The 12,015-nt window shown below is 49.7% G+C and overlaps 1 protein-coding gene across 1 annotated transcript in view; it reads left to right on the top strand.

Moving 5' to 3' along the window:
* The first annotated feature begins 2,534 nt into the window (after positions 1-2,534).
* LOC121876565 (neogenin-like) overlaps positions 2,535-12,015 on the top strand; it is an 84,920-nt gene continuing 75,439 nt past the window's right edge. The window contains exon 1 of the mRNA XM_042381766.1: positions 2,535-2,622. Coding sequence (XP_042237700.1) covers positions 2,535-2,622 — 88 coding nt within the window. The remainder of the gene's footprint in view (positions 2,623-12,015) is intronic.

The raw sequence follows: 12,015 nt of genomic DNA on the forward strand, positions 1-12,015 counted from the left end.
TCTTATCTGCATTTCTTCCTTCATATCTATTTCTATCAAATTTCGCGCGGGCCATGAGTTTGACACCCTGCGAGTCTAGTGGTTCTCCTGATCAGTCAACACATCCCAGTCTCTCATCTATGCTTAATATGGCTCCATTGACCTTTATCCTAAGAGTGATGGGATTTTAGGAAGAACAAGACTAAAAACAAGTCCTCTTCCAGTGTCGGGTTGAAATATTATTCTCTTCACGTTTGACTCGTTACTCATCTCTAGAGGTTGTGTCGATGGGGTGACGTAGGTAATTGTTCACTATGGGAGACTTCATCATACGCGTCTCTAGGGTATAGTGAGTAATTATGCCCAGGGATCTATCAGCCTTAGTCAAGCTTTAGACAGGATCTTGGCTGATATTGTCGGCCTTTGACAGTGCGACTTTAATTTGCCTGCTGGGTGTGAGTATATTATGTAGGTAATTAAGACTTCCGCTCTCATATCGTGGCGTGGTGATGGTGAGCTCTTGGTGTTCTATTGTTTGTTTGTACCGGGAATTTTAAGGGAGGGGGGAGGGGGGGGGGAGGGGGCATAGATAGGTACCCCAGTAATCAATGACATCAACACTACCATCGGGTTGTGACGCTACGGATTGAGGGCTCTTACGTTAGCGCTGGAGGCTGTCCAAGATTGGCTTTAATCCACACACACACACACATCCTCTCCTACCTCCCTTCCTTCCCCCTACTACCTCCTCCCCCCCTTTTCCCTACCTCCACCCTCCTTTCCGTACCTCCACCCCCTTCCCTTACCACTACCCCCCGTCCCCTACCTCCACCCCAGTCCCCTACCCCCTATCCCCTTCCTCCCTCCCCCTTCCCTCCTTTACACCCGACCCTGGCAAAATGGCAGTGCCCTTAAGATACTAATGAGGGAGGGTCCTCTGAGGGTGTAGGAGGGAGAAGAGGGTGTATCTGGCGGAGGGAGAAGAGGGTGTATCTGGCGGAGGGAGAAGAGGGTGTATCTGGCGGAGGGAGAAGAGGGTGTATCTGGCGGAGGGAGAAGAGGGTGTATCTGGCGGAGGGAAATGTTTGGAGTTGGCTCGGGTCCTTGTTATAGAAGACTCCATTAATGATAGTTACCTCGTCACTCTGCCGTTCGTCTTCATGTTGTGTTTTAAGTTAGTTCAGTCGTTGGAGGCTGCAGTCCCCGGGTCAGGCCTACAGGAGCCGTCTGAGGGTGAAAAATACTGGAGGAGGGGGAGGAGGAAGAAATAGAGGAGGAGGTGGAAGAAATAGAGGAGGAAGAAGAGGAAGAGTAAGAATATGAGGGCTGCAGTGCTGGCTGGGAAGAGAGAGTCAAATTAATGCGTATCTTACTTTCTCTCTCTACAATATATATCTTTTTCACTCTTCCATGTTTCCTCTTGCTGTATGGCGCTGTAGGATAGTGGTAGTGGTGGTGGCGGCTGTTCTTAGTGGTGGTAGTGTTGTTGTTGTGGCGGTAATGTGGCTCTTTGTGGTGGTGATGTTCTTAGTGTTAAGGGTGGTGAGGTTTTAATTGTTGTTGGTAATTGTGGTTGGGATGGTAGTGTTGTACTTGCTGGTGGTGGTGGTACTGATTGAGTTGTTGTTGGTGGTAGTGGTGATTGAGTTGTTGTTATTGTTGTTATGATGGTGGTAGTGATGATGGAAAAGGAGAGAGAGAGAGAGAGAGAGAGAGAGAGAGAGAGAGAGAGAGAGAGAGAGAGAGAGAGAGAGAGAGAGAGAGAGAGAGAGAGAGAGAGAGAGAGAGAGAGAGAGAGAGGAGAGAGAGAGAGAGAGAGAGAGAGAGAGAGAGAGAGAGAGAGAGAGAGAGAGAGAGAGAGAGAGAGAGAGAGAGAGAGAGAGAGAGAGAGAGAGAGAGAGAGAGAGAGAGAGAGAGAGAGAGAGAGAGAGAGAGAGAGAGAGAGAGAGAGAGAGAGAGAGAGAGAGAGAGAGAGAGAGAGAGAGAGAGAGAGAGAGAGAGAGCCGTGATCTTCTGGACAAGTTCTAAACTAGGAAACTTCCCATGGGCTGGCCCTCTAAAAGGTGGCCCTCCCTCCATTTTTCATCATGTCCGGCTCTTTGTGAAGTTTCCGGCGTCTGTGAGTCCTCGCGGCCTCCTGCGGCTCTGTACTGCCTCTGGTGGATTCATTATGGAGCTCTGTACTTAGTCTGATGGATCCACTTTGCTACTTGCGGCTACATATTGCCTCCTGCGGCTACATATTGCCTCCTGTGGCTACAAGCTGCTTCCTGCGGCTACATATGGCCTCCTGTGGCTACATGCTACTTCCTACACCGACATACTGCCTCCTACGGCTCTGTATTTCCTCTTATGAATCAATTATGTGGCTCTGTACTTCCTCCTGCACACACACACACACACACACACACACAGACACACACACACACACACACACACACACACACACACGATAAAGAACTGTAGTGAAGTGTAAGGAGCCATGGCTAGAGCAGAGAGCTGTCAACACCAGACTGCTCACGTCACGTCCTTCATCTGAATACTGGGAGGGAAAAATGACGCGTACACTAGACCAATTAGTGGAGGTCCTCTTGAACGATCTTGAAAAGTCCTACGAAGATCACCTGCTGAGGGGAACAACAGGTGCTGCACAGTCTGACAGCTACCAACACCCTCACACAACTGTCTCATGGTGCTGGTTGGGGGCGGTAGTGGTGGTAGTAGTGGTGTTGGGGGTGGTAGTAGTGGTGTTGGGGGCGGTAGTGGTGGTGGGGGTGGTATTAGTAGTCCTGCTGTTCGTGATGGTAGTAGTGGTGGTTGTGGTGATAGTAGTAGTGGTGATGGTGCTAAAAGTCGCTTGATGTTTCTGGTCTTAAGTTTTTCGTTTGCATGTTATGTTATGTTATGTTATGTTATGTTATGTTATGTTATGTTATCAAGTCAAGGACAACAGTACAACCACCGGAACAAGTCGAGGTACTGAGACTTTTAACACAACACAACACGAGTATAATACAGGATAGATGTATTATTTTATACACGTAGGCAACAGTATCAAGCCATGTGTTTATTTTACCATTCTACACATAAAACAGTACCGTGTGTGTGTGTGTGTAGCGGCGGCCTTGTTGGTGCCTGGTGGAGGGGCAGTAGAAGGCCCCGACGACGCTGAGGGGGCCGCCGGGACCCTAGGCATACCAGGAATCAATACTAAGGACGTCACCTACCAGGAAAAGGATAACCGGAGGAAATGGGATGAGGGGGGAAGTAGCAGTAGTAGGGAGGAGAGGGAGGGAGAGAAGAGGGAAGGAGAGAGGGAGGGAGGCGTGGGTGATGGAAGGGATACACGGCCCTAACCCGGTGGTGGGCCTCAGGCGGCGACCATACTCCTGCTGGGGTAATATTCGCCCACCAGAGCCCTCCACCGCACCACCAGGCCCTCCACCACACCACCCAGGCCCTCCACCACACTACCAGGCCTCCATCACACCACCCCCTCCACCACACCACCCCACCTCCACCTCCCCTCCACCACACCACCCTACCCTCCACCACACCACCCTACCCTACCACACCACCCCACCTCCACCACCCCACCCCTCCACCACACCACCACACCACCTACCTCCACCACACCACTCTACCCTCCACCACACCACCCCTAGGCCCTCCACCACACCACCCTACCCTCCACCACACCACCCTACCCTCTACCACACCACCTCAACCCTTCTTACCATACAGAAGCCTCAACTAAAGATGAGACGCAAGATAGAGATTCCAATACCCTAGAAGGAACATGGCTACTGAAATCAGACTCCCTCACTCTAAGATCCCAACGCCTTAAATAACAAATGACTGTCTACGAATGAACTTAACTGCGCTCGGTGTCTGAACTTGGGACGTAGTCTGTTGAAACGGCCACAGAAAATTTTCTCGGCTGGGTTAAAGATCATTTGACGGTCAGCCAAGTTTGAGTTAGATCACTTTAAAACGACTCCCAAGATCCTGCAGTCTGTTAACCGCTGATGAAGAACTATATGGTAATGCGGACGGTCTTACTGCCTTCAGAATCAAAATAAACAATTTTCCAACGCGAACGAGATGGTTTTAAATGAAGACGAGTCACAGTTCACACAAGATGCAGATTAGTGCCCTTGACTTAGGACATTCATAAGGGTGGGCAGCTGGGGGCGGTGGGAGGGAGAGGTGAGAGATGAAACAGTATCACATATCGTTTAAGTCAATTAGGGAGCATAATTCACGTTATGAATGAATACAAGAGACGTACTATACCCAACCACACCCTCACCCAACCACACCCTCATCCAACCACACCCTCACCCAAAGAGATGTGTGGAGCCCTTGAGAGTGTATTGGTGCGGTGCGGTGCTGTGCTGTGCTGTGCTGGAGTAAACCTTCTGTACATATAGTGTGTGTGTGTCTTAACTCATCATATGATTTACTGTTTATTTTGTATCTCATCAAATATTCATCATAGTTTCTGGGACTCATATAAATGTATCTATATGTTGTGTCATATCCAAGTAAAAGAAACGATAATATTTACTAACTGAACACAAGAGAGGACTTTGTTCATATCCTCCAAAAATATACCGTAAATATTCAAGATCAAAGAGTTTATTTTTTTCCGAGGATGGTAGTCGATAGAGTCGTTTTAAGAGTGTGTACATGACTGACTTCACCCTCACTGCGAATGGAAACAACTTAGTGTGAAACAGAGGCACCACGAAGACCTGCCTGCTGGTGGAGTGACTCAGGGGGGGGGGGGCACCGGAGACTATCACGCCATCTTCTACAATCAATTCCGACTTAACTGAGAAGGACAAGTTTAGGAACAAGTTACATAACCTACTCAGAATTCGTCCTATTTTTTGGGTTTTGTTTACAACTCTCGCGCCGAATTAACTCTACAATCTGTAACTCATCCACGACTAATAACAAACATCTTCACCCAACCCAACTAACTCATCTGGCACGGCACAGTTTTTTTCTTTAACTCATTCAGGATCAATTATACATCCTCCAACTAATCCTGGATTAATTATACGTCGTGTAGTGTAGCCGAGAGTTTGGGAGGAGAGGCGAGGAGAGGCGAGGTGAGGTGAGGTGGTGTAACCTAGTTCTCGGTGTTGAGGAGATGGAGGAGGTGTAGGATGAAGAGGAGGTGGGGGAGGAAAGAGGGTATTAGACGAAGAGGAGGTGTAGGAGGAAGAGGTGGTGTAAGAGGGAGAATTGGACAAAGTGGAGGTGTAGGCAAAAGAGGAGGTGTAAGTGGAAGCGAAGGTGAGTGTAGGAGGGATAGAAGGAAGATGGGTGTAGGAAAGAGGGAAGGGAGATATAGAGGAAGGAGGGAAGGTGTAGGGGGATGAGGGAGGGAGGAAAGGAAGGTGTAGGAAGAGAGAGGGAGGGAGGGAGGGGGGAGGGAAAGAAGGAGGGAAGGTGTAGGGAGGGAAAGAAGGAGGGAAGGTGTAGAGAGGGAGGGAGGGAGAGAAAGTGTAGGGAGAGAGGAGTAATTTAACAGTGATCGTAACTTCACACGAGGGAGACTGAGGAGGGCGTCAATATCCCTGGTGCCCACTACACCTTCCCTCTCCCTAGCGCCCAGGAGGTGGCCCGAGAGGTGTGAGAGGGAGAGAAGTGGACGAGGGGAGTGGGAAAGAGAGGGAAGGAGGAGAGGGGAAAGGATGGGAGGAGATGGGAGAGGGAGAAAGAAAGAGGGAAAGAAGGGAGAGGGGAGAAGATGAAAGAAGGAAAAGATGGGGGAAGGGAGAAGATGTGATAGGCAAAAGGTGAGAGAGGGAGAAGAGGGGAGAGGGAAAGAGACAAACGAGGGGAGAGAGAGCAAGGCAGAATGTGAGGATTCGGGAAATGTGAAATGGAATTGGTAAGGGGAAAGATATAGAGAGTGAGAAAGAAATGGGATAGAGAGGGAGGGAAGGGGGAAGAGAGAGAAAGAAATATGTGAAATTATTCAAAGCGACGTAAAAGAAGGAATAGAAGAGGAAGAGGAGTGTGGAAAAGAGGGTGGGTACTGGACACCTGTTTCAGTTATATATTTAATTTAGTCTCCGCTCTCTCTTCCTCCTCCTCCTCCTCCTCTGATCGTTTTCTTTACCGAATCCATTTGAAATCTGTTGTTTTTTGATACTGTATTTTGTTTTTGTTTTTTTGTTACTGTATTTTGTTTCTTGATGCTGTATTTTTTATAATGTATTCTGTATTTGTTTTTTGTTACTGTATATGCTATTATTTTTGTTTTTTGTTAATTTTGAATTGGATTTTTTTTAATATATATAGTTTCTTTACACGACGTTGTATTATTGGCATCTTGAGGGTTAACCTTTGAGTCATGATATTAGAAAATGACGATAAACAGTTGAACATTTTCGACCAGATGAGAAAATATGAATTGGAGAAAATGAAAAATAAAATGAAAATAATAATAAAAATGTTTCGCTTTTTCTTTCTGATAGATGGATAGTAATATTAGGAAGAAGGAGGAGGAAGGCAGTAGGAGAAGGGGGGGACAAGGAAGGTAGAAGCAGAAGTAGGAAGATAGGAGGGGAAGGAGGAGATAAGAGGAGGAAGAAGGAAGGTAGGAGGAGCTTCTACATTCAACACTAAGTTAATACGAGGTTAACTCTCGTCAGGCTGTGTGTGTGTGTGTGTGTGCGCGTGCGCGTGTGTGTGCGTGTGTGTGTGTGTGTGCGTGTGTGCGTGTGTGACGTGTTTAATCATCAGGTGAAATAATCTTGGGTGTCTATTCTTCAGGTGATTGTGTAACTAAAGTGGAAGAAACTATTAGTGATGAGGGAGGGAGAGAGGGAGGGAGGGAGGGAGGGAGAGAGAGAGAGAGAGAGGGAGGGTGGATCACTTGAACTCTGAGCTAAGATGGAGGCAGCCTAACCTGTCACCACCAGCCCTCTACAACCTCCACCAACCACACCCTCCTTCCCCCCCTCTCTATTCCTCTCTCTCTCTCTCTCTCTCTCCACGTTTAAACAATCCTGTCAACATCATTCACGTCTATTTCCATTCTCCCTTTCTTTGGTTTTCCCCTCTTCCCCCTTTTACCTCTCACCATTTGCTTTTATCTTCTCCTCTTCTTCCCTTACCCCTCCTCCTGATATTTGGTTTGTCTATTTTTTGTGTAATTCCCAGCTTTATCCCTCACTTCCCTGTTTTCTCTTCTCACACTCCTTTTCTTTCTATCTCGTATCCTTTCGTTATTTTCGTTTTCTCTTTCTTCATGCCCTTGTTTTCAATATCTTATTCTCTAGTTTCGTCTTACTCTGATTCTCTCACTCTCCGATTCTTTTCCCTCTTATCTCTTCCCCCTTCCTCTTTACTATGACTTCCCACATCTCATTCTCCTGTCCTTCCTTCTTCCTCTTCCTTCCTTCACCCTCCCTCCCTCCCCCTCCCTCCCCTCCCCTCCCTCCTCATCTTCCCTTCCTTCCTTCCGTCCGTCCTTCCTTCCTCCCTCCCTCCTCCCCTCCTCCCCCCTCCCTCCCTCCCTCCCTCCCTCTCCCTCCTCCCTCCCTCCCTTCCTTCCTTCCTTCCTTCCTTCCTTCCTTCCTTCCTTCCCTTCCTTCCTCCCTCCTCCCTCCCTCCTCCTCCCTCCCTCCCTCCCTCCCTCCCTCCCTCCTCCCTCCTCCTCCCTCCTCTTTCCTTCCTTCCTTCCTTCCTTCACCCCCCTCCCTCCCTCCCTCCCTCCCTCTTCCTTCCTTCCTTCCTTCCTTCCTTCCTTCCTTCCTCCCCTTCCTTCCTCCCTCCTCCTTCCTTCCTTCCTTCTTCCTTCCTTCCTTCCTTCCTTCCTCCCCCTTCCGTCCTTCCTTCCTCACTCTCCTTCCTTCCTTCCTCTTCTCCCCCACCCTCCTCACCCCGCCCAGGCTAGGAGGCCCCCAAGGCTTGAACCAATTGAACCTGACATGGACCATAGACACTAAATGGCCTCCAGGTTCCAACTGGTCTTCAATTTAACCTAGTTTGATTCCAGCTCGGTTGTGGAGGGAGGAGGGAGGTTGTGGAGGGAGGAGGGGAGTGTTGTGGTTGTGGAGGGAGGAGGGGTGGGAGGAGGAGGTGTGGTTGTGGGGAGGGTGTGGAAGGAGGGGGGAGGAGGTTAGAGGGAGGAGGAGTGTTAGAGCTGAGGATGACGATCTTGGTGGAAGAGGGTGAAGGAAGAGGAGGCGGTGGTGGAAGAGGATATTGTAGATGGTGATGGAAAAGGGTGTTGTATATGGTGGTGGTGGAGGATGTTGTGTAGATGGTGATGGAAGAGGGTGTTGTGATGGTGGTGGTGGAAGAGGGTGTTGTAGATGGTGGTAGTGGTGAAGAGGGTGGAGATGTAGTGGTAGGTGGAAGAGGGTGGAGATGGTGGTAGTGGTGGAAGAGGGTGGAGATGGTAGTGGTGGAAGAGTGTGGAGATGGTGGTGGTGGAAGAGGGTGTAAATGGTTGTGGTGGTGGTGGAAGAGGCAGGTGGTAATGGTCACACAGGGCAGGAGGCGGGTCATGAATTATCCACCTCTCCAGCGCCACCTTCCCTCCGGACACGAAATATTGGTGGGCCGTTCACCAAATATGTAGACACGCCGTAGAAATTATTTTCCTTTTACACCAGTTACAAGTTTTATACGTGTGTTCAGGGGCTCCATATTTATTTCTTACCTATTACTCCAACAGCCTCCTCCAGCCTCTTCCTCTTCCTCCTCCTCTTCCTCCTTCTCTTCCTGTCCTTTCTCCTCTTCCTCATCCTTCTTCTCTTCCCCCTGTTACTCCTCCCTCCTCCCCCAGCATCAATGGCCCGGTAGAGAGGGAATGAAATTTGGGGGTGGCGGATAAAAATATCGCGACAGAGGAAGTAATTTGGTGGAGGTGGAGCGAGGAGAGAGAGGGAGGCTGTGTGAGCGTCTTGGGATGGGCCCGGACGCTGCTCCATCCGTAGGGGAAGAACCCTGGCCGGGGTTTCCTGCCTCCGTTTCTTACAGATTTTTACGTTACTCCCCACCTCTTCCCCCTTCCCTTCCAGTCCTCCCCCCTCCTTTCCCTTTCCATCCCCTGCCCTCCCGCTTCTTTCCCTCCGCCTCTCCCTCCCACATCCAGTTACGAAAGAGTTTCAGGGTGATTTCGACGCCATATTTTTGTTGTGATTGAGTGGACTAATTAGAGGTAAAATTTCGTCTTGAAAATATTTTGAGAGTTTGTCCCTGGTTGACGCTCCGACACAGTAAAGAAAGGGGTGGGTTTAGGTTAGGTTAGGTTTGGTTTGGTTTGGTTAGGTTGAGTTGGGTTAAATTAGGTTTGGGGTGAAGGGAAAGAAGGTGTTGTGTAGGATGAAAGGGTAAGGGGAGTGTGTGTGGTGGGGCCGCTTGTCAGTTTTGTGTGTGTATTATGGAGTGGTCGACGTGGTGGCTCCATTACCCTGTCACCCTGTCTGTCGTAGTCCAGTGCCGACCTCGCCACCTCCTACCCTGGGCATGGCGTTGCCCACCTCTGTTTGCTACATTGTGTGTGTCTATGTGGGGGTCGTAATAGATGAGGTCAGGCGCTTTGATACGCCTATAGGTGAATATTATAACATCACAGAGGACAATAACCAGTTTATTTGATGTCAGTTGTCAGCATACGATGGCTAGCACTGCTCCCCTCAGTACCTGGTCTATACTTGGCCCTTTTTACACACCAGGTGTTCGTCAGGTGTGTCTGGGTGAGCAGGAGACGACAACCCACAGGAATGGTGGGAATCCCAACCCCTGTAGTAATGTCCCACAGCTGCTGTTACTGCCTCCTGGAGCTTCACCCAGCACGGTCTGTCTGGCCTCTTTTGAGCAGCAAACTGTGAATTACTGAACATATTTATAACGGTAAACGCACTCATACTCCTGGTACTTCTAGAGCACCGCTATGTGTCACAAACCCGGCCTGCTGCTTTATTGATGTGGTCTTAGTTATAAACATTAACCCGGCCCGAGTGAAGATTTCAAGGTTGGCCTGGGGCGGCCGTCGACCTCAGTAAGCACCAAGGGTCACCGGGGGGCGCTACATACATTACTACGCTGACAGTGTCATTTGAATTCCATTAATATCATGTGTCGTGGTTTATTAATAGTTGGTAGACTTGGGTCATTAATATTTTGTGAAGGTCCCGTTAGTTATGATAACTGGCAGTGATCGCGACTGTCGGATCAATGATGTATTGCGAGGTGTGTGTTGTGTCGCTCCCAGCCTGGCGCGACGGTCACCACTGGTGGCACTACACCTGTGTCGCCCATCCTCCTGCCGCGCCGCTACACACACACACACACACACACACACACCCATTGTAAAATGTTACGGTGATAATCTTAGTGTGAAATAAGGTGTGTAGATATAGTTAGGTTAGGGTGGTTAACTTTAAGGTGAATAAAGGTGGGCTAATCTCCAGGTGAGTCACAAAACCCAACGAGGTCACGGCCCCAGGTGTAGGTATGGAGGGTTGTAGTGTAATAACAGCCGGGTGGAGTGAGGGAGAGGGAGAGTAATGTTATGGGTGTAATAATTAGTTCATCTGTTGCCTTCCGTCCAACTGATGACTCGTTATCACTGTGTTTATAATGTGGTAAATATTCTCTCCCACACACACCATCCTCTCTTCCCCCTTAACCATCACCTCTCTCCCCTCCCTACCCCCTCACCACCCACTCTCCTCCCCTCACCATCCTTCCTGCACCCCTCATTATCTCCCCTCTCACCTCTTGGCTCCCTCTCACCCCCCCCCTCCCCTCGATCGCCAAGTGCAGGTTTCCGTGTGCTTTGTCTTAGCCAGTTGGATCGTTAGCCACCGCTCGATATTGTGTACTGGAGGTTGTATACACCTTCAGGAGGGGCGGTGATGAGTCGTGGGGGGAGGAGGGGGTGTCTGGAGGTTGGGGGTCCATGGGGAAGGGATGGGGTCCTTAGTGAGGGGGTTTGAGGTCCTTGGGAGGAGGGCTTGGGGAGGTCCTTGGGGAGGGTGGTGAGAGTCCTTAGGAGAGGGGGGTATCTGGGGTTGGGGTCCTTGGGGGGGTTTGGGGGTCCTTGGGGAGGGGGGTTTGGGGGTCCTTGAGGAGGGGGGTTGAGTTTGAGTAAGGCAGTAACAAGGGTGGGTTACTGGATGGATGGGCTTTGAGTTTTATAAAGGGTGGGTTTGGTGGGTGGGTGGGTTTGGTGGGCCTTGAGTGGTTAACATAGTGGGTTGATGGGTTGGAGGGACAGAGGGGGAGGGGTATCGTGGGTGATGGGTATAATGAGTTGTTTGTGTCCTGCAGGTGTTCAGGCATGGTGGGTGGGGGTGTGAGTACATCTTGGAGGGGGTGAGTACATCAGGGGGAGGTTTGAGTACATCATGTGTGTAGTTAAATGAAGATGTTAAAGTGAGTACAATAGCCTGGTTGATCTTGATAACCTCACCTAAGCTCCCGGAATCGACTCGAGAATGCACAGGTGTGAGAAGGCGCCAGTCCAGCCAGCCAGGTGGTGGTCAGCGACTCGCAGTGGTCTCCTCGTGATCAATGCTCTTAGTCACCTGCCATCCACCATCATTGCTTCAACCTCAACCACCTCTCCTCCTTGATCTCTCCTCTCTCTCCTCTCTCTCTCTCCTCTCTCTCTCTCTCTCTCTCATCTTTGCATTATCCAGTGTTAGTATTTCCTATTTCTTTTGCCATTCTCTTCCTCCTTAGCCATTAACCAGTGATGATATTTTATGTTGGCTCTCTCTCTCTCTCTCTCTCTCTCTCTCTCTCTCTCTCTCTCTCTCTCTCTCTCTCTCTCTCTCCTCTCTCTCTCTCTCTCTCTCTCTCTCTCTCTCTCTCTTCATTATCAGTGTAGCTATTCCTTCCTTTAGTCACCAGGTGGGGGTTGTTGATGGACGTGTGGGCCACGTCACCACACCTATTACGTCACCACACCTGGCCACGTCACCCACACCTGGCCACGTCACCACTCACCTGATTGTTGGGTGTAATATTGGCAGGGGTGGGGTGTATCTTAAC

The sequence above is a fragment of the Homarus americanus genome, unplaced genomic scaffold (genome assembly GCF_018991925.1).
Source record: "Homarus americanus isolate GMGI-L3 unplaced genomic scaffold, GMGI_Hamer_2.0 scaffold28, whole genome shotgun sequence".
NCBI classification, from domain to species: domain Eukaryota; kingdom Metazoa; phylum Arthropoda; class Malacostraca; order Decapoda; family Nephropidae; genus Homarus; species Homarus americanus.